This window comes from Myotis daubentonii, chromosome 3 (assembly GCF_963259705.1).
Source record: "Myotis daubentonii chromosome 3, mMyoDau2.1, whole genome shotgun sequence".
NCBI lineage: Eukaryota > Metazoa > Chordata > Mammalia > Chiroptera > Vespertilionidae > Myotis > Myotis daubentonii.
The window spans coordinates 117,353,154-117,380,621 of record NC_081842.1 but is presented as its reverse complement, the minus strand read 5'-3'; the positions used below and the strand labels follow the sequence as shown (position 1 = coordinate 117,380,621).

At 49.8% G+C, this 27,468-nt stretch overlaps 1 protein-coding gene and 1 non-coding gene across 13 annotated transcripts; one reads left to right on the top strand and one right to left on the bottom strand.

Moving 5' to 3' along the window:
• The first annotated feature begins 431 nt into the window (after nucleotides 1-431).
• HDAC11 (histone deacetylase 11) lies at nucleotides 432-26,309 on the top strand. Of its 12 annotated transcripts, XM_059688311.1 has the most exons (11): nucleotides 537-620; nucleotides 822-919; nucleotides 1,503-1,651; nucleotides 4,289-4,389; nucleotides 15,979-16,095; nucleotides 17,053-17,095; nucleotides 18,734-18,810; nucleotides 19,847-19,909; nucleotides 20,831-20,927; nucleotides 21,899-22,077; nucleotides 22,286-26,309. In XM_059688311.1, exons 3-11 carry the CDS (start codon nucleotides 1,585-1,587, stop codon nucleotides 22,487-22,489), a joined length of 948 nt encoding a protein of 315 aa, XP_059544294.1. In that variant the 5' UTR covers nucleotides 537-620; nucleotides 822-919; nucleotides 1,503-1,584; the 3' UTR covers nucleotides 22,490-26,309. The 12 variants fall into 12 exon arrangements, with proteins under 12 accessions (XP_059544289.1, XP_059544286.1, XP_059544283.1 ...); XM_059688299.1 differs by lacking the exon at nucleotides 822-919 and having other exon boundaries at nucleotides 451-620; XM_059688304.1 differs by lacking the exons at nucleotides 537-620; nucleotides 822-919 and adding an exon at nucleotides 633-740.
• LOC132232252 (U4atac minor spliceosomal RNA) lies at nucleotides 21,599-21,722 on the bottom strand. The gene has a single exon (XR_009452373.1). It is a non-coding gene; the product is annotated as a U4atac minor spliceosomal RNA (small nuclear RNA).
• Nucleotides 26,310-27,468: the final 1,159 nt, after the last annotated feature.

The following is a 27,468-nucleotide window of genomic DNA, read 5'->3' as shown; positions in this document are numbered from 1 at the left end:
AGGCTGAGAGAGCCTACTGCTGGCGTGGGGAGTGCTTGTGTCAAGTCCGAGCTGCCAAAGACCGGGCTGGGGCTTCACCCCGGTGCGGGGAGCGCGTGACCGCAGGTCAGAGGCGGGGTCGCCTGCGGCCCGCGCACAGACCTCACGCTGCAGACACTCGGGAAGCAGAGACCCCGGCGCGGCGCGCGGACGCAGCCCAAGGTCACAGCGACTCGGTCACAGCGACTCGGTCTCAGCTCGTCCCGCAGCCCCGCAGCCCCGCAGCCCCGCAGGCCCTCGAGCGCGCGGAGGCGGAGCGCAGCCGGCGACCTCGCTCGGCGCCTCCCCGGCGGGGCGAGGCCGCGCGTTCCAACTCCGCCCCCCAGGGAGCCGGGCGAGTCCTCGCTGGTCGGAGGAGGCGGCCCTTCGCGCTCCCGGGGCGCCAGGGGCGTGGCCTCCCTCCCGCCGGGGCCGAGCCAGGACTCCGACCTTCTGTGACGCGGGCGCGGCGGCGGGGCCGAGCCTGAGGAGCTCCGCCCCATGGAGGCGGCGAGGCCGGGGGCGTGTCCTGGGCGGGACCGCGCCCCGCCCCGCCGGGTCCTGGAGCGGTGGTCGGCGCTGGGAGGGCCCAGCTGCGGGATGTGAGTGTGACGGGGGGCGCGTGGCGGGCGCCAGTCCTAGTCCCCCGGATTCCCAGGGGTCGCCGTGGGCTGGAGCACCAGGGCCCGGGCGGCCGGCGGGCCGGCCAGGTGCGGGCCCAGGTATGGCGGGCGAGGGGACGCTGGGCCGGAGGTGCCCAGGCGGGCCCCGCGCCGACTCAGCCCCGAGCCGTTTCTCTGCAGCCCGAGGAACAGGAGGCCGTCACGGGGCGCGGGTCTGACGTCTGCTCTCGGGCCCATCCAGCCTTGCGGAGGCCCCGGCGGTGGCAGCGGCCGCGGACGTGCGATGGGTGGGGTGGGGAGTAAGCTGCGCCGTGGAGAGGGGCTGACTGGCACCGGCTCCTCCTTGGGCCACCACTGTGCGAGCCTCTAACGTCTGTTTTGGAGCCCGGCTCTCACGATCAGGACGCTTTCTTTGCTCAGCTATTTAGATGCATCTCTCCATCCCCGCAACAGGCACACATTTTATAGGAAACCGAGGCCTAGGGCCACACAGCTGTTCGGTGTAATTGTTAGAATGTGGAAGTGAGGTGCTGAGGTCTTGCAGCCTGACGCACCTGGGTGTACATCCGCTGCTCCGGCCTTAGTCCCCTCGCAAAGCCTTTGGTGAGATGGGAGATGGTGGTGCCTACTTCCCAGGAATGCTGTGAGGATTGGGTTGGATAATGCAGGGAAAGAGCCAATGCTCAGTAAGGATCCGCTATTCTTGTTGTTGCTGTGGGGCCTCTTTTCTGCGGCTAAGGGACCTGGTGGTACCAGGTCAAGTCTGTCGGGTAAATCAAGGCCGACTGGTGCAGAGTGGGAGTCTGCTTCCCACACTGAGACCATCCCTATCTGTCTGTTCTGTCCCCATGCCTACGGAAGGCCGCATACAACCCAGCTGTACCAGCACGTGCCCGAGACCCGGTGGCCCATCGTGTACTCCTCCCGCTACAATATAACCTTCATGGGCCTGGAGAAGCTGCATCCCTTTGACGCCGGAAAATGGGGCAAGGTGATCAGCTTTCTAAAAGGTATGGCAGTCCCACCTTGGACCCTACATCTGCTTCCTTTACCTTCCCCCATTGCCTTTCCCTAACACAAGCTTCAGACTCCCCTGACTCCGGCCTCAGCCCTCAGACTGCCTTCCATCCATGCTGTGAAAAGGGACTTTCCAACACAAACTTCTAAGCATATGTCCCTGTCTCAAACCTTCCCTGGCTCCCCGTCGCTCTGGACCTAAGTTCTGTGTCTTCTCCTAGAAATCCAGTAAAAGGGAGCTAATTAATGATGGACACAGGAAGCTGAAGATTGGAGGACTCCAATGTCCATCCACCACAAGCTCAGAGAGTCCAAGAAGAAGAGAACTTTTGCTCCAACTCCATTGGTTACAAATGGAGGAAACTGTGTCCCAGAAAAGTTAGGAAACATGCTCACAGTCACATAGCTACTAAGTAGCAGTTGTCTGAAACTCAGAGTTCCAGGCTCCTACCCTTCATGGCTCATCCCACTGGGCAAGGTCAGGCTTGCACTGTTTGAACTGTGGTGTGGAAAATCCAGGCATTACAGTAGTTAGTGCCAGGATATTGTTGTTCCCTCTGTATCGGGGTGCTTTCACTGAGGGAAGTAGGAAGTGTTACCGAAATGTTACCTGGTATAGGATGACTCAGTTCTTCTGATCACACCATGGAGAAAATCTCATTTGTGGGGCTATCCCAGGGGTCCTCAAACTACGGCCTGGGGCCACATGCAAATACAAATATTGTATTTGTTCCCGTTTTGTTTTTTTACTTCAAAATAAGATATGTGCAGTGTGCATAGGAATTTGTTCATAGTTTTTTTTTAAACTATAGTCTGGCCCTCCAACGGTCTGAGGGACAGTGAACTGGCCCCCTGTTTAAAAAGTTTGAGGACCCCTGGGCTAGCCCATCTTAAACACTAAGCCCATCTCCCTTTTTAACAAATCCAGAGCAAGCCTGAGGCTCTGAACCTTGCAGAAAATAGAATCAAATTAGAGATTAATAACACTGTTTCTATTGTATTTTTTTAAAATTTTTGGCTAACTTCTATTTATGGCAAGTGATACTTATTTTCAGTGTGCAGTAGTGACTACAGTGAGTATTCACAGAAAAATATTAACTAGAAAAGAATACAAGTTGTGTGCAGCTGTGCAAACTCTGGCAAAGTGAGCAGAGCCAGCCTGCCCTCACCTTGTAGTTCTTTTGCTGTCTGAGTTACTCCTCCCATTTCCCCTTCTTGGGCTCCTGTATCACACAGTAGCCTGACAGAAGTGTTCCTTGTCTCCCTCATCCGGAGCCAACAGTCCTCTTGAGTTCTCTCCTTTCTCCTATGAGGATGTAGGTGAAAAGGAGGCAGGGGTCATATGGTGAAGGGCCTTGGGTGCCTCCAAGAAAAGAGCTGGCCCTTTGCCTGAAGACACTGGGGAGCCATAAAATGTCCTGGGGGTGAGTAGGGGGAGTACCTACCGTATGTGGAACTATATGTGAGAAATGTATGTAACTAGTTGGTTTCTGCCAGGGTTGATTCCTAAGGGTAACACTTTAAAACAGGTCCCCTAGATTCTGACCTTGTTTGTCCCTTTGATTTCCCTAGAACCCAGAGAATCATGGGCCTGTTCTCACTGTGCTCTAGAGCAGTGGTCAGCAAACTGCGGCTCGCGAGCCACATGCGGCTCTTTGGCCCCTTGAGTGTGGCTCTTCCACAAAATACCACGTGCGGGTGCGTGTACAGTGCGATTGAAATTTTGTGGCCCATGAGCAGAAGTTGGTTTTCGGCCTAAGCGAGTCTATTTTGAAGAAGTACTGTTGATATTTGGCTCTGTTGACTCATGAGTTTGCCGACCACTGCAGAGCATTTCGTCTCTGGACCTCAGTTTCTTCTTTTGAAAAATGGAGCAAATCTTGTCTGGTGTATGTGAGGGGTGATGAAATAATGCAGTGTTTTCTAAGCATCGGTCATTTGCAAACCACTCTTGGGACCTTGCCATCTCTTCATACCACCTGTTCCATTTTTACTTCATATTTTTTATTGACTTAACCTTCATTTTTAAAAACTTAAAAAAACTTGTTTTAAAAGGAAACATATGTCATCTAAATGGGAAAGCTGGTTTCACTTGCCATAAATAGAAAATCGTGGGAAATATAAATGCATTGAAAACAAGAGTATAATTCAATTCAGGCTGCTGCTTACTGTTGCTGCAGGTTGTGAGTGCTTTTTGAGGAGTTAAAAAGGGAGATGATCATGGGTCAGGCAGGGATTAAAGAGAGGCCACACCACACTGAGCCTCCCAGGATGCCATCAGAAGTTGGGGGGGAGAATTGATCAAAGAACTTTTCTCACCTAGAGGGTCAACATCATTGACCCATGTGTCATCTGCCTCTGAAAGTTTTCCAGACACACTGAGCTCACCTCGTGGCTATCAGTGGCTTGGAAAGGATCTTTGTGTGCACAATGTCTGAAGTCCCCTGGCCTAAGGGCCTGGCCATTGTTCACACTGGCCTGGGAGGTGGCCTGTTGACAGAATGCCCATAAACTAGCAATGCCCACCTTCTCCTGGGGCAGGGCTGACAGAGGCCAGGTTTGCAGCCTGTGGGAGGGTCTGGGCTGAGCCCTCCCAGCAGGGAAGCATGGTGCCCACTTTGTGGTTTCAGAAGAGAAGCTTCTGTCAGACGGCATGCTGGTAGAGGCACGGGAAGCCTCAGAGGAAGACCTGCTGGTGGTGCACACGAGACGTTATCTCAACGAGCTGAAGGTACAAGGGCCAGAAGGGCTGCCAGCCAGGAGGAGTGGCCAGGGGAGGGCAGCTCAGCCTGGGAAAGCACAGCCTATCAATTCCTGTCCATAGCACAGGGGAAGCATGTGGGTCTGTGGTCCCAAGAGGAGCGAGGTGTCATGAAAAGGCAGACACCAGGGATGGCTAGATTGTTCCAGGGGTTATGAGTTCCCCGTCTCTGGAATTGTGAGAGCAGGGATGTCCAGTTGGTGGAGAGTGAAACTTCACAGGGATTGGGGCTTCTATATTAATGACTTTCAATCTGTGCTCTATGAACAGGCTGCAAAGACCCGCTGAGATGATGGACAGGGTAGTCCAAGCCCTGTCCCTATCCAATCCAAGCTGTTCTATTTGGTCTACTTTTATATTGGATTGAAGTTTAAGATTTTGTTCTAAGAACTTGTACTGCTAAAGACTTGTTGAAAACTGTTGCGTTAAAAATGAGTTTGACACCCCTAGGGCCCAGCAGGGAACATACCTGGTCGTGCAGATGGTGGTGTATGGGTGAACTGGAAGCTGCTGCCCTTCCCAAGTGGGTGGCTGCTACCCAGCCCCACTGTAGGCTCAGCATGGCCAGAGTGCGTGGCTTTGAAGCAAAGCCAGAAATCCAGATTATTAAGTGACAGTTCCTGATTTCTTAATGTGTTTACTCATTTAAGATTTTAAAATCCCACCTACAGGCTCTCTGCTCATGACCTCCTTCTAGACTCGGGCCCACAGCTGTCATCAGTGCTGAGGTTCTGAGGTGGAGGCAGCTAGTCAGTCCCCTTTGTGGGAGCAGAGGGGAGGGCTGGGTAAGGGGTCGCATCCAGACTTGTGCTGTTAGCCTGCCCTGGTGGGGTCAGGGATGCAACAGGTTTTCTGCCCCTAGGAGTGTGGGAGCTCTATACACCTGAAACCTATGTAAATTTATTAGCCAATGTCACCCCAATAAATGAAATGAAATGTTCTTTTAAAGAAAGATTCAGCCAAAACCGGTTTGGCTCAGTGGATAGAGCGTCGGCCTGCGGACTGAAGGGTCCCGGGTTCGATTCCAGTCAAGGGCATGTACCTGGGTTGCAGGCACATCCCCAGTGGGGGATGTGCAGGAGGCAGCTGATCGATGTTTCTCTCTCATCGATGTTTCTGACTATCTATCTCTCTCCCTTCCTCTCTGTAAAACATCAATAAAATATATTAAAAAAAAAATAAAGATTCATTTTAGACTAAGAGCCATAGTAGAGGTCACCAGGGTCCTCCCCTCCATAGGTGGAAAAGCTTAGGCCCAGAAAGAGGATACACCTTGGCTATGAAGGAAAAAAGAATAGAAGGTCCCTGGATGGAAGTAAGCTCGTTTAGACTGAGCAATCAGGGAGGGCCTCACAGAGGAGGTGAGGTTTGAGCTGAGACTAAATAATAAGGAGTAGGTGACATAGATGGAGCTTTAAAGAAAGAATGCTCCAGCGCCTCAGACTTGGAGTGAGAAGAAGGGACTTGGCCTCCTGCAGCGGAAGAAGTGTGATTGATTAGCTAAGTCGAAGGATCTGAGATAATGAAAAGGCATGTGGTGTGCTCAGGGAGGCCAGCAGCACCAGGCTACACAGGGTTTTGTAGGCTGTGGGAAGAGTTTGGATTCTGTTCCATGTGCTGTAGAAGAGTGATAGGTGTGCTGTACCCTTCACGCTCAGGTGAGACCCATGTCCACTTCAGGCATTGTCTGGCATCTAGGTGTTGCAGCGTAGGAATATCCCATTCACCCTGCAAACAGGGTGCAGTTTTCTCTTGCTGTCTGAGTTACTCCTCCCATTTCCCCTTCTTGGGCTCCTGTATCACACAGTAGCCTGACAGAAGTGTTCCTTGTCTCCCTCATCCGGAGCCAACAGTCCTCTTGAGTTCTCTTCTGTCAGGAGTAACTCAGACAGCGAGAGAAAAATGCAGTTTTCTCTTCTCTTTTCTCTGCTGTAGACACCTGAGGAGTTCATGTAGGTTTCCCAGGGCTGCTCTTCCTTGGCTGCTCTGTGTGTGCAGTGGAACATACACCCTCTCCCCTGCCCCACCTCCACTCTGCCCCCCCACCCATGTTCCGGGGTTCATGCCTGGCCCTGCACTGGTGTAGCCTTTGATACTTAATAAACAGGGCATTGAAGGAGATGCTATAGTCTGATGTTTGACAGATGATATCCTTTCAGGGAAGCAAGTGTCTATTGAGCACCTACTGTGTGCAAGGCCCAGAGGTGGCCCCACTGAGGGTAGTGGTTGGGTTGGGCCAGTGCCGGCTCTTGCCTCCTGCTGACCCCAGTGACAGTGTGCCATGGGATGTGTCATGCAGATTTGATATCTTGTCCTTGCGCATCCCAAACTGGGCAATGCCCAGGACATGTTTATGCAGCAGGTATTTAGTGAGCATCATGCTCTGTTCTAGATGCAGGGAGACAGGATGGAACAAAAGAGACCAGATCTTTTGTTGGAGCTAGCATTTAGATGGAGAGTCAGCTAATGTCATAAAAAATCAAATCAATTATATAGTATCTTAGAAGGTGCTCAGTGCCTTGGGGGGGGGAAATGGGGTGGGGAAGACCGCAGTTTGAAATGGGGGATCACAGAGAACCTTACTGATGTGACCATGAGCTGAGGGCAGTGAGGGAGTACGCTATGGGGGCATCCAGGAGGCATTCCAAGAAGAATGAGCATGTGTAAAGGTCACGAGGCAGTGGTATCTCCAGTGTGTTGTAGGCACAAGGAAGGCGATGTGGCTGGATTGGAGGGGATGAAGGGAGTCTGGTAGGAGGTGAGGTCAGAAGAGGATAGGGCCAGGCACCCATTGCTGTGGCTTTGCTCTGAGAGAGGTGGGAGCCATGGATGTGTTAAGCAGAGGGACATGACCTGATCTAGGTTTTAGCCAAGTTGCTTGGCAGCTATGGTAAGGATAGGCTGTCAAGACAGAAGCAGGGAGACCAGCGAGGAAGGAGGTAGTGTAGTACTCGTTGGGAGAGGTCCTGGGCTCTCAGACCAGGCAGCAAGCAGCAGTTGAACAACAAGATATTCTGTTGTTCAGATGAGTAGGGGGCATGTGAGAGAAAGAAGGCAAAGACGCCTCAGAAACTTTGGCCTGACCCCCAGGAAACCGACATGTGAATCGGGCCTAGTCACTGCCCTTATAGTATCACAGTCCTGTGGGAGAAAGGGAAGCACAGTTTCCAGAGACACAGCACCAGAAGGTAGATGTCCCAGGAAAGTCTCACGGGAAATGGGACCCCTCAGGGTCTATGATTCTCTCTTATCTTTCCTTCTCTCCTTTCTTTTTTCTCTTTTTTCCTTTATTGTAAAATTCACATGACATAAAATTAATCATTAACCATTTTTAAGTATAAAATTTAGTAGCCTTTAGTAAATTTACAATGCTATGTAAACCATCACCTCTATTTAGTTCCAAAACATGTTCATCACCCCAAAAGAAACCCTTCCACACTAAGCAGTTGCTCCTATTCCTCCCTCCCCGCTATGGGTGGTACCACCATCTGGTTTTGCCTTTTCTGGTTGTTTTACATAAGTATACCTGGATTCATAGAATATGTGACCTCCTGTGTCTGGCTTCTTTCACTGAGCACAGTGTGAAGAATCATCTACCTTGCAGCATGCATCAGTTCTTCATTCCTTATTAAAGCTGAATAATATTCCATTGTGTGGATATACCACATTTTGTTTATTTATCAGCTGATAGATTTTGAGTTATTTCCAGCTTTTGGTTTTTGTGCATAGTGTTGCTATGAACATAGGTACAAGTATTCGTTTGAGTACCTGTTTTCAGTTATTTTGGTTATATACCTAGGAGTGGAATTGCTGAGTTGTATGGAAATTATTTTTAACTTTTTGAGGAATCACCAAAATGATTCCCACAGCAGCTACACATTTTACATTTCTTTCTTTCTTTTTTTTTTTTTAACTTATTGATTTTTAGAGTGAAAGAGGATGGGAGGAGAGAAACATCAATTTGTTGTGTTCTGACCAGGGAATGAATCCACAACCTTGGCATATTGGGACAATGCTCTAATCAACTGTGCTACCCAGGCATGGTCCACTTTACATTTCTAACAACAGCACAAGGGGTCCATCTTCTCTACATCCTCACCAACACTTATTTTTCTGTGTTTTATTTTTTTATTGTGGCTAATTTAGTGGATGTGATATGGTATCTTATTGTGGTTATAATTTGCATTTCCGTAATGGTTAATAACATTAAGCATCTCTTCATGTGCATTTTAGCCACTTATATGTCTTCTTTGAAGAAATGCCTATTGAAGTCCATTTTAAAAATTGGGATATTTGTCTTTGCTGTTGAGTTGTAGTTCTTTATATGTTCTGGATATTATGTGATTTGCAAATAATATTTTTGCCTATCCTGTGGGTTGCCTTTTCACTTTTTTGATAATGTCCTTTGATGCACAAAATGTTTAAATTTTGCTAAAGTTCAGTTTATCCATGTTTTTCTTTTGTTGGCTGCTTTTGGTGTCTAAGACTGTGTTGCCAAACCCATGGTCATGAAGATTTTACCCTTGTGTTTTCTTCTAAGAGTGTTATAGTTTTAGCTTATATTTAGGTCTTGGATCCATTTTGAGTTAATTTTTGTATATGGTGTGAGATAAGCATCCTTCATTCTTTTGCATGTGGATATCCAGTTCTCCCAGAACCATTTGTTAAAGAGACTGTTCTTTCTCTATTGACTGGTTTAGCACTCTTGTAGATAACCAATTGGTTATAGACATATAGATTTATTTCTGGACTGTCAGTTCTTTGCAATTGATCTATATGTTGATCCTATGCAATACCACAATCCTATGTTTTGATTACTAAGTTTGTAGTACTTTTTGAAATTGGGAATTTTTTGAAGTTGTGAATCCTCTAACTATGTTCTTTTTCAAGATTGCTATTCAGGGTCCCTTGAGATTCCATGTGAATTACAGGATCAGCTTCTCTGTTTCTGCAAAAAGGGCCATTGAAATTTTTATAGGGGTTATATTGAATCTGCAGATGAATTTGGAGATAATTGCCATCTTTACAATATTAGGTCAATCCACGAACACAGGATATTTTTCAGTTTATTTAGATCTTTAAGTTTTTGCATCAGCAATGTTCTGTAATTTTCAGTGTAAATTACTTGGTTCTTGGTTCTTCTTGGTTCAGTTTATTTCCAAGTATTTTAATTTTTGATGTTATTGTAAATGGAATTGCTTTCTTAATTTTCTTTTTGGATTTTGTTGTTAATGTATAGAAATACAACTAATTTTTGTGTGCTGATCTTATGTCCTGCACTTTGTTGAATTTATTTATTAGGTTTAATTGGGGGTTTGTGTTTGTGTTTGTTCTTTAGGATCTCCTAAATATAACATCATGCCAACTGTGAATATAGGGAGAAGTTCCACTTTCCTTTCCAATTTAGAGGCATTTTATTTCTTTTTATTTTCTAACTAGGGGCTCAGTGCACGAAATTTGTGCATGATTAGAATCCCTAGGCTGGGCTGGCAATCAGGGCCTATCGGGGCCTTCTGGCTGCCAGCCAGGGCCTTCTTTCATGTTGCGCTGCCCCTTGGTGGTCAGTGCATGTCATAGTGAGCGATCAAACTCCCAGTCTCCTGGTGGAACTCCTGTGGGGACAATTTGCATATTAGCCTTTTATATATATATAAACATAGATTGCTTTGGGTGGTACTTCCAGTTGAACAGAAGTGGCAAAAGCAATCTTCCTTGGCTTGTTCCTGATCTTAGGTGGGAGGTTTTTAGCCTTTTACTATTGAGTATGATGTTAGCAATGGGAGTGTGTGTGTGTGTGTGTGTGTGTGTGTGAGAGAGAGAGAGAGAGAGAAACACCCTTTGTCATGTTGAGGGAGTTCCCTTTTGTTCCTAACTTGTTGATTGATTTTATGAAAGGGTGTTGGATTTTGTCAGAGGCTTATTTGGTCATCAACTGAGATGATTGTGTGGGACTCCCCTCTCCCCCTTCTCTCCCTTTGCTCCCACTTCACTGCTGGAAAGTCCTGACCCAAACCAAGTAGTTGGGCACAAAGGCCCTGACATATGACCAGGCGCTGGGATGGGCAAGCCCACAGGCCATGCACTTTGTTGGGCCGTGGGCATCAGGATGGGGTAAACCTCACAGGTTCACTGTAGCTCATCCATTCATTTGTTCAGCACTGTCTGAGGTCAAGTTCCCTAGAGTAGTTGTTCTCAAATTTGCTTAAGCCTCAGATCCTCTGGAGGGCTTGTTACAACACAGATTGCTGGGCCCCACTCCCAGTTTCTGATTCAGGAGGTTTGGGGTGGGCCTGAGAATGTGCATGTCTAACAAGCTCTCAGGTGCCATTGTTGCTGCTGGTTCAGGAGCCACACTTGGAGAAGCACAGCCCTAGAAACAGAGCCTGCAGCAGGGATTTACCTGGGGCAAGGTTCCAGGAGAACCCTCTGGGAGAGGGAGTCAGGCAGAGAAAACAGGAGAAAAAACTGGGCCTACACGTGGGTTCACCAGGATTGTGATCTTAGCCTGATCCCACGGGGTGTGCTATAGGCAGGGCATTGTCTCAGCAGCAAGAGGCCAGGTTCTCACAGGCTCTCCTGGGATGGGAGAGGGTGCAGGTAGGGATCTGGGGAAGATTGACAGCATGTGCAGCAAGCACCTACTGTGTGCCAGGCATCATTCTCAGCATTGCCTGTGCAGCAGGAAACAAGTGTGTGCCTGCTTTTCTGGAGCTGCATTCTTCTGGGAGGGACAGATAACAATATAGGTATTGTTATTGTCAGGTAGAGACCAGTGCTGTGTACAAAGATGAAGCAAAGGCAGGGGTCGAAGGGCCAGGTAGGGGGACTTTAGATTGGGCACTGAGGACAGGCCTCTCCAATGGTCTAAGTCCTCATTCGAGGCCTAGTTGGGAGGAGCTCCTGTTTTATGGATGAGGAGACAGGAGGATGGAGGCACAGTTAAGTAGAGGGTTGTGTTCTAATTTATATTGCAGTGGCAGAGTCCAGAGTTAGACAAGTTGACTCTGAGGAAGACTTATGAACCTTGTCCCTTTCCTGCTCCCATCCAGCCTGTCCTTCAATGCCCTTGCCTGGGGCCAGGCTGTCAGAGGGCCTGGCCTGCTGGCAAGTTTGGGCAGTCCCACTGCAGCCCGCTGCACCTCCCAGATAGTGTATCTGTTCCTGGCACTGGAGCATCTGTCTCCACCACCCCCCATCCCCCAGTCTCTCCCATTCCTTCCATTTATGTTTCACCCTGGCCACTGTTTCTTTCTAGGGTAGCTTTATCCAACCGAACTTGCTATACTGATGGAAATGTTCTAGAAAGGCTCTGTCCAGTCCAGTAGTCAGTAACCACATGTGGCCATTAAATACTTAAAATGTGGCTAGTGTGACTGAGGAACAAATTTTAATTTTAAAAACTTAATTTTTTTTAATTAACTTAAAATTATATGCAAGTAGCCATTTGTAGCTGGCAGCTACTGGATTGGATAGTTCATTAGTGAGCTACACCACTACCTTGCACAGGAGCCACAGAGAAGAAGCTGGGCTGAGAAGAAGGCTGATGTGTCTAGCCGTGTTTACATGGGCAGAAGTCGAGAAGTGTTGATAGGCACCTTCTCCTGTGGGAGCTGGTCCCTTTGGCTGAAACCCATATGTGCTGTGACTTAATGCTTGGCCCATGTAAAATTCATGCTCTAGCTCAGTTTCCCCAGTATTATCCTATATGACTGCATCTTTGTGAAGATCAGTACAGTATCCTATATAATAGAAGCCTAATATGCTAAGTGTCTGGTCGTCCATTCAACCAATGTAAGCGTAATATGCTAATGATATGCTAAGGCTGCTCAACTGCTCACTATAACATGCACTGACCACCAGGGGGCAGATGCGCCAACCAGTAGATTAGCTTGCTGCTGGGGTCTGGCTGATCGGGACTAGCTAGACGATTGGGACTGAGCTAGTCAGGCCAGACATGCCCTGGAGCCCTCCCCCAGTCCCTCCCGGCTGGCCAACCTCCCGTGTCCCTCCCCACCCCAGTCATGCACCAGTGGGGTCCCTCGGCCTGGCCTGCACACTCTCGCAATCCGGGACCCCTCAGGAAATGTCGGAGAGCCAGTTTCGTCCTGATCCCGCAGGCCAGGCCAAGGGACCCCACTAGTGTACGAATTTGTGCACCAGGCCTCTACTGTTATATTAAAAGCAAAGCGGGCAGGCGGAGGTTTGTAGTAGGAAGTTTGGGAAGCAAGGGGTGAAGCAGAGTTACAGGGGATTCTGTAGCAGAACTTCCCAGAGCCTTTAATGTGCCAGCATGGGATGTGACCTTCCAGGAAGGGGGGCAAATAAGCAGGACTTCCCAAACTCATTGGTGTGGACCCTTCCTGTGGAGAGCCATTGTGCTATAGCTGCTGTGGAATCCTCTTAGAGAAAGCTATTCTTGAGGTAGTGTCCATCGCAGACCCTAGGACAGCCGTGGGCAAACTACAGCCCGCGGGCCGGATCCGGCCCTTTTGAAATGAATAAAACTAAAAAAAAAAAAAAGACCGTACCCTTTTATGTAATGATGTTTACTTTGAATTTATATTAGTTCACACAAACACTCCATCCATGCTTTTGTTCCGGCCCTCCGGTCCAGTTTAAGAACCCGTTGTGGCCCTCGAGTCAAAAAGTTTGCCCACCCCTGCCCTAGGAGGTTGTGTGGCTTTGTTTCTATTCAGACCCTCCCTCTGCTGGTTGTGATGGCAGGCAGTCACTTAATGTGTTTCTTCAGAGGCTCTGTTGAGTATTCACTCATTTTTTTCCAAGAAAACAGTGGCTCCAGGCCTTCCGTCTGCCAGGCCTGTGGTGGGCAGTGAGATGGCGCGATGAACAGGGGAGCTGGCCGCCCTGTCCTCTCTAGGTCTGTCCCCCACCTACGTATGCATATGCACACACTGTCAGCCAGTGGTCATTGCTACTGATTCTACGCCAACAGGAATCCCCAATTTGGGGTGCAGCGAAGAAGGAAACGTTATTCTGTGCAAACAGCCCAGTTGCAATACAGCATGGCTGTGAGGTGGCCCTGGGGCGAAATGGCCCTCAGATGAGGCCTCTCAGGCTAGCAGCTCTGCTCTGGTTTAGTCGGCTCCAGCCCAGCCCAGAAACCAGTCCCCAGTCTCTGGTGGAAAGGGAAAATGCACTGCGGGAGCCAGAAGGGAGCTGGTCTAATACAGATAAATCCCTGTCAGTCCATTCTCAGCCTATGAGGACTCCATATCCTCAGTTTGGTCCAAAAGGCACTGTCCTGATTGGTGAGAATGGAGCTGATCTGATTGGTTGGAGAAAATGCTGATGGGTGATATAGGTGCGCAGATCCAATTGGACAGGGAAAACCTCAGTCCTATTGGTTGACATAGGGTTCTAGGAACTCCTTTATATGGGCTGGCTCAGGTGGCAGAAACAGTGCAGGCCATGTGGTTTGCATGAGAGGCTGCTGTTTAAAAATGGCTGAGGAAGGCAGCATGGTCATCTCTACTTTCAGACAAGTAATCCATGCCCCATGGGCCCTGCTCTTGGGTTCCTTCCCTGGAGTGAGGGAGCAGAGCAAGCCTCCCCCTCAGCTGTCCTCAGCCCTGCCAGCCTGAGAGGCCTGACAACACAGGTGTTCATAGCAGTGCAGGCAACCTGACAAAATGTCTCCCGTTGGCCAGTGGCCTCAGCCACCGGGGCCCCTTTGGGGGCTGACTGGTCCTGTCCTGTCCTCCTGCCCAGCTTCTCCTGGGTGCCCTCGCACTACCACCACCCCTTCCTGGCTCTTTCCAGGCACATGCTTTTTCTGTAGGCCTCTCCAGACCTAAATCTAAATCTCTCCTGATTGGTGATCATAACGGCCACACTTCTCAGTTCTCTCTCACTGGATGCCTTGGCAGACTCACAGTCTCACTTTGCTCACTGCTTCCTGAAACCTTCTCTGTGTCTGGCCTCCTGAGCACCTCTGGTCCCTACCCCCACCCCCTGCCACCACACACACACACACACACACACACACACACACACACATGCACAAACTCTCCCCATCATCCTTCTGGTCCCAGGACAGTCCTTTTTTGTCCCAGTGGACTCCAACCTGGGCTTTGCCCTTCAGTGTTGGAGTCCTGGAGCTCTGACTTTGTGTCCTGGACCTCTGTCCATCTGTTCCCCATATGCCTTCTATTAACTGTCCCCATCTCACCTTCCCCAGACCCTCATATCCCTCACTTCCTCCCTGGGGCTGCCATTATTCTCATTCCCCTAACTCAGCGGTTCTCAACCTGTGGGTCACGACCCCTTTGGCGGTTGAACGACCCTTTCACAGGGGTCGCCTAAGACCATCCTGCATATCAGATATTTACATTATGATTCATAGCAGCAGCAACATTACAGTTATGAAGTAGCAACGAAAATAATTTTATGGTTGGGTCACAACATGAGGAACTGTATTTAAAGGGCCAGAGGTTGAGAACCACTGCCCTAACTGGTTCTGCTACAACTACAGCAGTGTGGGAAGCACTGGCTGAGGTTCCCACTGCCCTACATGCCTGAGAGCCTTCGCTGCAGACCAGCCCTCCGTGTCCCAGCTGTCCCTAACTTCTGTTAAACATGGACTGACTTTCTTCTGCCAGTAGTCATTTTTTTTACCTTGACCCCTATAGCTGGATAACTCTTGTTCACCTTCAGTCTCTGCTTTCATGTCACCACCTCCAAAAAGCCTGTCTGCCCCTACCCCACCCAAACCGTCTTCTTCTCCATCGCAAGGCTTGTCACATATGAGTATTTCCCATCTAGGCTGCAAGCATGCTGACATGAGGCCTGCACCAGCCCCCACCTTAATACACATTTACAACGTGCCCTGGGCCCTCCGAGTCTCTGCCTGCGATCAGTGGGCGCAGGGAGCACAGCATGGGCCCAGCTGCATGCTCAGGCAGGCAGGAGGTGGTTCAGGATCTGGAGGCAGGGACATTTGCCCAGAGGCCTGAGAGGTCACAGGAAAAGCTGTGTCTGATCTTGGTGCAAATGCCTTTTAGGTGGCCCAGTCCTCCTGCCTCAGTAGCTGGAGAGGAGGCAGGACGCCTCTTCTGAAAGGAAGACCAGTTCCCAGTAGATGAAGAGGCTGGAGAAGCAGGACATCTGGGTTTCCAGACTTGGCTCTGTGACTCACTGCGTCACCTTGGCAAGAAAGATCCTCCCTGATTGGGACCTCAGTGTCCCCTTCTGTACAGTGGGAGGACTGGGTCATTTCTGGGTCTGCGCCTCTGTAGGATGGAGTCTTCCTCAGCTCTTGTTTTGGGCACAAGAGGGCAGCCAAGGGCTTTGGAGTGCTGAGGAATGTGGCCAAATAGGCTTGAAAAAACTGTATTGGATAAACTGATCGTTACTGAGCTCCAAACTTGGTGGGGCCAGACTGGTGGGGGTTCTTGTTTCTTATCATAGTAACTACAGCCGGCCCAGAGTTCACCCAGGACACCTGGAAACTGCCATTACAGAAAATCTGATTTCCCAGCTGCTGCCTCTGAGCTCTGGGCATGGCAGCAGGAGGCCAATGGCCTGCGTCTCTTTCCACAGTGGTCCTTTGCTGTCGCTACCATCACAGAAATCCCCCCTGTCATCTTTCTCCCCAACTTCCTTGTGCAGAGGAAGGTGCTGAAGCCCCTTCGGATCCAGACAGGAGGAACCATAATGGTAGGTGGGGAGGCCGGTGGGACACAGGGCTGGGCTGGGGATCCCACACCTGGTTCCTGCCTACCTCTGGGCTGTTGCCCACCCTGGGCTTTCCCTATGGATGCCCTCCTCCCACTTAGTAGTGGAACAAAACCGAAGTACTCCTCAAGGCCCAGCAGCTCCTCTCAAAGCCTTTCCCGCCCCAGGGATCTGAGTTCACTGTTCCTTTTTCAGGGACGTCCAATTGAGTTACCGTATTTGCTGGTGTGTAAGACACCCCATGCCCCAGAGATATATCCTAAAGTGATCACTCCAATGTACTCCAATTTAAGATGGAAATGATGTCAGTGATGGATGGTGCTCCCCTGTCTCCCCATCGCAGGTGTGGCGATGAAGAAAACTCCCAGCAAAACAGGTTTCATGTCCTGTGTGTAGTTCTCTTTAAAATGAGCCATAGGCTGCCAAGTTCATTGGAGGTAGAGAATCATTTCAGACTCCCGTGTGCGATATCTAATTCAGACCTGGTAAATGCCTGTTGACTACTATAGTTTTCTTTTCAACCTGGAAATTTGTATCTTTTTTTAGTTTATTAGAGTATTACTTATTGCCCTCCCCCTAAACTTTGATTTCCTGTGGATTTCAGTATTCAGTGTACTATATTTCTATGAGCAAAAACTTGTCTAATTCCCTTTAAAGGCCACATTAAAATCATTGTCAGCTTATGTGTGATCATAAGTACTTTTATTTATTCCAGTTTCTTCACAAAATTGCACTGCACATCCCATATGCCAGCTAATCTGGTACTTGCTTCTGGGACTGAGTATACTGGGGGTGGGTGCTTCCTTAGCCCCACCTCAGAGCTCATTCCCACTTCAGCGCTGGCTGGAAATAGTGTTTATGGGATGAATGAGTGACTCAGTGAATGAGTGAGTGAAGAAGAGGGCTGCCCGTGCCCTTCACCCTGTGCTTGTCTCCCAGGCGGGGAAGCTGGCAGTGGAGCGAGGCTGGGCCATCAATGTGGGTGAGTGCCCCGCCTGGGGGAGCTGGCCTGTCCAAGGCCTGGGGGCAGGGAGGACCAGAAGGAACCTGGAGGAAGTGGCTATGAGTTCGGAGACTGTGGTGTGTAGGAGGGACGAACCAGTGCCTCCATCTGGCATGGAATCCTTGTCTAAAAGAGTTCTCCAGATTGCTCCTCAGTCCTGTCTTTGCATACTTCCAGTGGTGTGGAGCTCACTCTCTCCCAGGAAGCCTGTGCCATCCCCTGGACAGCTCTGCATGAAGCTGAAACCAAAAGACTCCATTAACCTCTTGGGATCCAGGGCAGCCTTCAGGGGCTTGGCCATGTCATGGTGGGTGGGCTGCCCAAGATCAACATCACTTTATTCTCAGGGACCTTGAGGGCTAGCATTCCCCCAGCCCCTTGGACTCTCCCACAAGATTGGCTCATGGGAGGTCTGCACCCATGACCTTCCTCGTCCCTGCTGTGTTCCTCATGAAGGCTCAGCACTTCAGTTTGTGAAGCCTTGTTCTGTCCCGGCTCTCATCTGAGCTGGGTGTTATTGTTCAGTCCAATTATATTGATGAGAACATGGACGTCGAGAGAGGCCTAGTGGTTTGCTCAGAGCCCCATAGCTGCCTTCCCTCACCCCCATCTTGGACTGTGAACACTGCAAGGCCTTCTTGGTATGGCCAGATACCCATCATTAGGTCTGGCTTAACCATGATATTATGATACTCTGCTGAATAAACAAGTGAGTGATATGTGCCATGTGTTTCTACAGGGGTCCCAAGAGGACTCAGAGGCCCTTGGTTTGAATCTTGGTTCTGCCATTAGCTAGCTATGTGACCCAGGGCAAGTTGCTAACCCCGCATCACTCTCTGTGCCTCAGGGTCTTAATCTGTAAAATGGAGATGGTCCTGTGGGGAGGCTTCAGTGAGCTCCGTGCTGGTTAGGAGTTCACTGTTGGCTGTTATCTCGTCATTAGGATCCAATGACAGCCTCTTGGGTGGTGCAAAGAGGCAGTTCCCTGTATCCGGGCCCTGGCCTCACACTGCCAGGTGAGGCAGTTACTGGGCTCAACTTCAGAAGCCCTGCAGCTCAGTTCTTTTAGGGGTTGCAGGGGGATGGGCTCTGGCCTCTGTGGCTATGGTCACAGGGTTGAGGGGTAGAGGAGGCCGGACCCTGGTCTCTAGGACCCTCACCATTGCAATGGGTAGCCATGACCAGCAGAGGGTGCCCTGCCTGATCACCCTTTTCTACCACCCGGCAGAATCTGGGGGTTCCCAAGGTAAACCTGCCCCATAGCTCCACCACCCTTTTCTGGCAGGAGGACTCACATGTGGGCAGGCCCAGCTCTATGGAGACTTACTGTCTTGGGAAGGATGAGCTCTGTCCCTAAGAGGTGTGAGTGGACACTGGAGTCTGACTTGTTGGGATACCCTAAGAGGTTTCTTGCTCTGACAGGGGTGGCTGTAATGGCAAAGCTACCTCCTGACTTGGGGATAGTGACTTATCTAGGCACTCAGCTCACTTTGTCAACCTGGAGTCCCAGGAACCTTCCTGGGAGCTGAGCAGGGAGGGCACGTGGGAGGGTAGGGGGGTGTGCCTAGGTCTAGCTCTTGAGCCTGGCCCTGACTTCATCATGTCTGCCTTCCACAGGTGGTGGCTTCCATCACTGCTCCAGCGACCGGGGAGGGGGCTTCTGCGCCTACGCAGACATCACGCTCGCCATCAAGGTGTGCAGGAGAGCATGTGGGAATCACCTCCAAGAGCCCTCCCTGGGACCCCCTGCCACTCCCAAGTTTGTGTTCTCACCCCACATTATACAGGAGGGAAGTGAGGCTCAGCGGGGAGGAAGGTCCCCGCATCACTCAGCCAGGCTCAGGCTCAAACCCAGATCTGACTCTCCTCTGTGTTGCCTGTGACAAAAGGGAGATATTACAGCCTTCAGCAATGGCAGGGGCTGGGGAGAAGCATGTATATCAACAATATAAGAAGGGCAACCCTACAGAAGAGTGAGGGGAGGTAGAAATAATAATGATCACAATAATACTGATGACATTTACTACAGGCTCAAGCCTATGCCAACCTTTGTTCTCCATGGCTTACCTCAGTGAATCCTCATGTTACAGATGAGGAAACTGAGGCCAAGAGGTGATGTCACACAGCCAGAGGGGCAGAGCTGGCATTGGTCTCCATGTTTGTGGAACCCCAGGGCTCCCCCTGACCATGCCGCACTTGGTCTCAGTCTGGGCTTCCGGAACAGGTCATTGAGGTTCCTGTTCTCACAGGGCACACAGACTAATGGTGGGGGTGAGACAGGTCAGCAGACCCTGGGCATTCAGGAGGCAGACACACAGGAGAGCTTGGAGGGTGGAGAAAGGGGAGGAGGGCTTCCCACAGGAGGAATGTGGACCTGACCTGTAGGAAGATAAAGATTGTAGAATAAAGTTCCTGGCCCAGTTTTGAAGGGAGGCTTCTCCTCCCCCAACCCCCACATTTCCCTAGGATTCCTGGGGTGTCACTGAGGGCCAGCCTCACTCACCTGCTCACCTCCTGACTTCTGCCCTTCAGGGCGCAGCACAGGACCCTCCTCCAGGAGGGCTTCCCTGTCCATGCACACATGCTTCTCTGGAGCTGCGTAGCTCTCATGGGTGTGTGGTGTCTTTGCCTAGTCCTCCTGCCTGGCCCCTCACCACCTGGGAGTTCCTGAGGGACTGTGTCTTCTGGCCTGTGTGGGTCCTCACCTCTCCCCTCTCCTCCCCTGGGCAGTTTCTGTTTGAGCGAGTGGAGGGCATCTCCAGGGCCACCATTGTTGATCTTGATGCCCATCAGGTGAGTGCCCCGTGGGGGCTGGGGTCTTCTGGGCCCCCTCCTCAGCACCCCTCCATGTGTTCCCCATCAGCTTCCATCATACAACCTACACTGTGGGACTCCTCCCCCTGGAAACATCCCTGAGCCCCAAGGCAGATCTCCGCCACCTTCATCCTGCTCTGCCTCTCTCCCACTGCCTACCCTCTCTGTGCTGGAGAGACTGGAAGCAGAGGGTCCTTCTTTCTCCCTCTGCCCCTCTCGCCCCAGCCAATGCTCCTGTGAAATTGAGGGTCCTTCTTCCCTTCTCCTGACTGCCTCCCCAAACCAGGCTGGTGGCTCTTCCTAAAATCCCTACAGGTAGTGCTATTCTTGTGCTTTAAACCCCTCAGTGGCTCCCTAGTCTGTGCACAGAGCCCAGGAGCCTGTGTTCCTGCACCCCAGGAAAGTGCTCATTCATGCGCTGCAGGTTTGCTCAGCCACTGCTACCCAGATCTGGCTCCTGTTGTCCCAGGTGGGGCAGGGCATGCATTGGGTTCTTGAAGGCCCTCCTGCACCTCTGCTGCTGTGGCTTTGTGATGGTGGGACTTCTCCAAGGTCACATGACACTGAGCTCCTGAACCACATGAGTACAGCCCTTACAGTTTATGTTTCACATTCCTGATCCCAGCCAATTCTACCACAGACTTGAGAGGGTGTGGGGCCAGGATTCCTGCCTTGTGTCCTGGAGAAGACTTGAGAGGGCTGGGCTTGCTTAAGATCATGCTGGAAGGTCATGGGGCCAGGTTTTGAGGTTGAATCCTAGCTTTGTCACTTTATAGCCACGGGACCCTCTGCCAAAGGGCAAACCACACTGCTCAGACACAGGGCGGTGGGGGTTGGAGGGAGGGTCCTGTCTTTGCTGAGGGCACTTGCCTGCAAGTGGCTCCCATGTTCTCCCTGCAGGGCAATGGGCATGAACGGGACTTCATGGGTGACCAGCGTGTGTACATCATGGATGTCTACAACCGCCACATCTACCCTGGAGACCGCTTTGCCAAGCGTAAGCTGCCCGCCACCCTCAGTCCTGAGTTCACTCATGCTTGGATGGGGCTTTCTCCTGAGTATTTCCTATGTGCTGGGTCTTACAAGGTGGGAATTGTTCCCATTGTACAGATGAGGAAATTGAGACCTAAAGAAGTCACATGAACCACTCAAGATTGCATTAGCCTGTTTAATAAACATATGGATGGGTCCTTATATTAAGGGTAACCATCAGAAGAATAAAAATTGACTCCTAGGATGCATCTGTCTATAGAACACAGGGAATGAGCAAAAGGAAATGAGGGAAAATAAGATAAATAGGGTATTCCAAATAAGATGGAAGAAATTAGTTCAAATATAATAGTTGGTAAAATAAAAAGAAATGCAGGCAGGTTCACCTTAACTAAAGGCAGAGATGCTCAGATGAGCTATGAAAACTTGAGCGCCTGCCCACTCTTTGGGTTGGGGACCTTTATGCTGGAAGGCCTAGTGAGTCTCCTGTGGGCACTCAGCTGCTGGTATACCCCAAGGGACCAGTTTCAGAAATGAATCTTGAATGTGCGGGGTTTGGACATGAGGGCACAGCTTGGTATCCCTGTGTCTGGGCAAGGTGTTTTATCCGCAATTCCCCTTCTCTCTTTTGGGTTCCCGCTTTGCAGCTCTTGGTGCTCTTTTCAGCTGAGTTTCCCCCACCCCTCAAATTGCACTAAGGTAAAGAAAGCCCTATCTAATGTGGATGTGTTGTTTAGGGTTAGCAGTACTGTCCTCACTAGACATTCATTGGACAGTACCACAACGACAGGAAAAGGATGGGTTTGTTTGTGTGTGTGTTTTTAGCTTAGTTTTGAGTGAAATAAGAGGCTGAGCAGTGCTGGAGTCAGATTATTTTCTAGTCCTTCCTTGGGCACTGGCAGGGATCCAAGCAATCTTTGTCCTCTTGAGCTCAGTTTCCTGTCTCTGCACACGGGGAAATTCCTGTGTCCCTCTTAGAGGCCATCAGGCGGAAGGTAGAGCTGGAGTGGGGCACCGAGGATGACGAGTACCTGGATAAAGTGGAGAGGAACCTCAAGAGAGCCCTTCAGGAGCATCCTCCCGATGTCATGGTGTACAACGCAGGCACCGATATCCTCGAGGGTGACCGCCTTGGAGGACTGTCCATTAGCCCACAGGTATGTCCTGAACTTGGGGGTGGGAGGGCAGGGGATGGTCTGCTCTGAGGACTCAGCTGCAGCAGGACAGGTGGACCACATTGGTGCTTCTCCTGATATCAGAGCGGATGGGTGGAAACAGCTGCAGTCCAAGCAGGGCTAGACCTGCAGCAGAACCTCTTGATACCATGAGGGTCGGGGCGAGCTCACCTTCCCAATCTCCCAACAGGGCATCGTGAAGCGGGATGAGCTGGTGTTCCGGGTGGCCCGCAGATGTCAGGTGCCCATCCTCATGGTGACCTCAGGCGGGTACCAGAAGCGCACAGCCCGCATCATTGCTGACTCCATCCTTAATTTGTATGACCTGGGGCTCATTGGTCCTGAGTCAGCCAGCATCTCAGCACAGAACTCAGACACACCTCTGCTACTCTAGGAGTTGCCCTGACTGCACTGCCCTTCGAAGCGGTTCTCTGCCTGCCTCCCACCCCTCCAACCCCTCAGTGCTTCTCCTTTTCTAACCACATGGGATGGCAGGGCAGCTGCTAGGGGCCCTGAAGGGCCTGGGGCTTGTCCCCACCCAGGCCTGCCTTCAGGGCTTGGCAGACAGCTCCTCCACTTTCCCCACTGGATGTTCAGGCCCTGTGGAAGCAGGCAGTTCACCCAAGGAGAGAGGAGGGCAGGTGAGGCTCTGGGGGCTGCAGGGAAGGCCCCCAGGGGTCAGGATGCTCCCTCCCGTTTTAAAAAATGTCAGACCCGTGTCAGACCAAGGAAGCTTCCATCTCTGCAATGGCTGGGCCTCCCTCCTCTTAAGTCATCAGATTTGCTTCCTTTCTTGTCTCAAGCATGGCCTGAGGATCTGGGGACAGCCATGTGGGTGGGACTGGAACCCGGCTCTTGGAGCCCGGCCTGGGGTGGGGACTGCACTCCTGGCCTGCAGAGCGGAACTCTGGTCCTAGATGTGAGCAGTGGCAGGGAAAGGGGAGGTTTCCCTCTGGCATTCCTTTAGAATGCAAGGGCTGGACATATTCTCAGAGCCCCTTGCTGACACGTGGATTGGAGGCCTGAGGGGCCCCGTCCCTGCTTCCATAGGGGCCCACCTGTGCAGGGGGGAGCAGTTTGGGGAAGAGCACTTGGCTTGGGACCTCGGCGCTGGAAGCATAACAGGGCTGCTGACCCCAGCGGGGAGGGCAGAGGAAGATGAGGACTGGACGGGGAAATCTCGGGTGGGGCAGGTGGCCAAGCCAGGTGCTGCAGGAACCAAGGCCCCAGGTAGGGACTGAAGAACTGAGGAGGCCAGGCCGGGGTTTCTGGAGGGAGAGCAGAGGGTCTCCATCTGGCCTATAAGTTGTAAGGGAAGGGAGCTGGGGCAGGGCCCTGGGTGGGGCTGCAGAATCCACTCGCCTCACCCAAATCCCTGGGGGTCTGATCACACTGTCCAGGATCCCGAGTGGGCCCTAACCTTGTCCTCAGCTCTACTCTGAAGGGGACTCTTGGGTTCCTCAGGAAGCTGGCTTGGGGGAGAGCCCATTCCATTGCCTGGGTGTGTTCTTAGTGGACAAAGGTGGGGCTAGAGACGTATCTGGGTCCCAGGTCCTATGGGTTTTGTGGCCATTATCCTCTGGGGCTGCTCCTGTAATCTCACACTTCCTCCCTCACACTTCCTCTGCTGCAGCATGGGTGGGGGTGGAATAAAGTTCCAAGATCACAAACTGTCAAAAATGCTGACCTTCTGGGCAAGACCTGAGTCATTAACCATCACGTGGACCACACTCCACTCCACCCTCCCACCCCCTGCCTTTGTCCTTGGTATCTCTGTATCTGATCCCTAACATCCCTTCATCTCCAGTGACAGCCTGTGAGCTTCTGTTTGTAAAGAACCATAAAGGCTCTTCTTGACTGGGCCTAGTCACTGTGTGCTCTTGAGATGAAGAATCCCTCCCTCCTATGAATTAAAGGAAATAAACATTTAAAATGCACATAACACAAGGCCTGACATCAGCAGCTGCCCAAGAAGTGAAAGTATTTTATTCTACCCTCCAAGTCTTATGAAGTAGTCATTATTCCCATTTTACAGATGATACAGTGAACAACGTGATCCAAACCCCATACATATCTAGTGAGGCATAGAGCCAGGTTGAACCTAGCTCTAGTGGACTCCAAAGTAAGCATCTCAGCTGCCTCAAATTTAGCAGGGGTGAAGGAGATGGGGGGAGGTCATTGCTCTCCAAACAGGAGGGTCTGGGAAAGTATGGGATGGGAAGGCAGGAAGGGTTGGACTCTGATGGTGGCTCTGCACAGTGTAGAGGCAGTGGGTACTCCTGCAGGGCAGCACATTGTGTGTATGTGTGTGTGTAAGCAGGTGCTCCAGCAGGGCAGCGTGTGTGTGTGTTTGTGTGTGTATGTGTGTTGCCGCAACCAGCACAGCTAGGGTTTGTGATCTGAAGGAGGGGTCAACGCACAAATGAAAATACTATATAAGAAATATGAATTTAGAAGGCATGGGTGGGGGGGCAGGTGGAGACCTCGCTCTTGGAGAGGCACCCTGAAACCTCGCCTTAGCTGCTTTTTATTCAGTTTTAGATACACATCTTGCCCTCAGTAAAGCATGGCAAACAGGTAGCAGACATAACGTCTCTAAGATCAATAAAGATCAGTAAGGTCCAGTAAACGTGCTTTTAGGCTATTAGGTCAGGAAATTGCTTCGAGTCACTACTATCTCAACACGAACGATGGTGCTTAGCATTAGCCTTGCCAATACTCAAGGTCCATTGGCCTTTTGCATTCCTTGATGCACTCTCATGATAGTATTGACAGTGGATGGCCTCCCACATCTCCCCCTTTTTGTTTTATTAATCTTGAAAATGTATGTTGTCTGTAGGGCTTGAGTCCTTTTAAGACTTTTCATTCTGCATCTGCAGACTAGAAATAAACATATAAGAACAAGAATGAGACAGACAATAGTGGTTATGCTAACAGGCAAATGTAAGGAGATTCAATGAAAAGGATTGAGTTCTTTCATGTCCTTTTTAAAATGCTGCCAGGCATCTAAGGAACTAGTTTGTAGTAAGCTCCTTTCTGGGCCATCAGTTCTTTATGGGTCCCCTTCACAATCACTGTCCCCTGTGACATGACAGCAATCATATTTGAGTTCTGGATGGTGGACAAATGGTGGGCAGTGACAATGCAGGTGCGACCTCCTCTGGCTTTGTCCAGGGCAACCTGCACCATTGCACAACTGATGACTGCTAGCATGACAGGGCTTTTTCACCATCCTCCAAGTTATCTCTGGACTGTTTGTCATCTGTCTCATTCTCCTCCCATTCCTTATCTTCAGCGTGTTGCTTGGGGCTATTGCTTTTTGGGGCTGGAGTAGTTGTCTGTCTGCAGCCGCAGATACAGGGTGAGGCTCCAGGTGCAAGGTCCTCATTAGTCTGGTCAGTTCCTCTCTCAGATCTATGTTGAAGTTTAATATTCCTTGCAGGAATCCACACAGGCTTGGAGGAGTTTTCTGGAAATACACAAGCATATCCTCGACCAAATGTTAACAAGGGGTTGGGACCCTTCCATGAACCAGACTCGAGATCTTTCCATTTAACCACACCATTTTCCTTTGGCTTATTCTGACACCAGTGTAATCCATAGGTGTCTTGCCATCAGTGTTACAAGGGAAAATATTTAAAGTAATTAAGGCTTGTTGTAGTCTACTTACAGGAGATTTCAGCACTACTCCCCCTTTTTGTTTTTCAAGTTGGGATTTTAGCCACTGATTTTTGCATTCTATAATTGCTTGTCCTTGGGAATTGTATGGTATTCCCATAATGTACTGAATTTTCCACTTTTTATAAAATTGCTGGAAAAGATAGCTTGTGTATGTGGGTCCATTATCAGTTTTAGTAATTTTTGGCATTCCCATGACAGCAAAAGCAGCAATGATTAAGGACCTGTTTTGCCATTTCCCCTGTAGATGCAGTGGCCCACAGGATCTTTGAAATAGTGTCTAGAAAGACATGCAATGCCCCAAGGTGTCCAAAAGGAGTATAGTGTGTTACATCCATTTGCCAGATATGGTCCCTTATCAATCCTCAAGGGTTAATTCCTGTATTAGGCCCTTGAGGCAGATGTAACATGCAAGTGGGACATTCCTTGATAATCTGTTTTGCCTGCTGTCAAGTGATTGAGAATTGTTTAGGCAGGCTGATGTAAAAGCTGATGAGATTCTGTGGCCTGTTTTAATAAAGCAACCAATTGATTAGCATATGCATTTCTTTTTGTTAAAGGACCAGGCAGGGTGGTATGAGCCCTGATGTGAGTAATATAAAAGGGATATTGTCTTTGCTGTATAATTTGCTGTACCTGTTTAAATAGTATAAATAGACTTTGGTCACTGAACTATTTTAATTGAGCAGTCTCAATTCTGTTTACCGGGCCAGTAGCATAAGCAGAATCAGAAATAATATTAAGAGGCTCTTGGAAATCCTGCAATGCAGCCTTGATAGCTTCGAATTTAATTCTTCGCACAGAAGTATGACTGGTCTGGATGAGTTGGTCTGAATTCATTGTATGATAAGCAGCTTTATCATTAGATGAACCATCAATAAAAACAGTTGATGATCCAGGAATAGGTTCCTGCCTAGTATTTTTTAAAATATAATAATAGGGGTGTAATGTAAAAATTGTAGTAATTTGTTTTTTAGTAGGTGACAACTAAGTTGCCCTGAATATCTACTTAGTCCAGTCTGCCAATTCAGATCAGTCTGAATTAACATTTCTAATTGCCTCCCAGTGAGGGGAAGATAGATGCATTGGAGTTCTTCTCCTCTAAACTGCCTGCAGTGCTTTCTGAGTTGAGATATTAATTGAGGCATGAGTTTTATACATTTAACTACAGTTTTAGAAGATTGATGTCCTAGATGGACCCACTCAATAATAGTAGGAGAGTTCTTATTTTAGAAGATGACCCCAGTGGGACTATTTGCAGTAGGGTTAATCTGTCCTGATAAAGGCAATTCTGGCTGTACCCCTGCTACTTGGGCTGAGGAGATTGCCTGCTCAATTCTTAGTAACTTCTCCCTAGCTTCATTTGTTAATGTTCGGTGAGAGAAAAGATTAGATTCACCCCTAAGTATATTGAATAAATTTGTCATTTCTCCCATAGAGATTTTTTTATAAGGTCTTAACTAAATAATATCCCCTAATAATTTCTTAAAGTCATTTAAGGTCACGGCAATTCTTTTGTATTTCTATCTTTGGAGGCCTAATATATTGATTTTTCAATTATGATTCCTAGATATTTGAAGGTATTTCCCTCTGTATTTTTTCCCAGAGCAATCTCTAAGCCACATTTAGGGAGTTGCTTTTAAAAATTTCTCTTTTAAACAGCAACCAACTTGGCTGCCTTTCAGAAAAACGGAG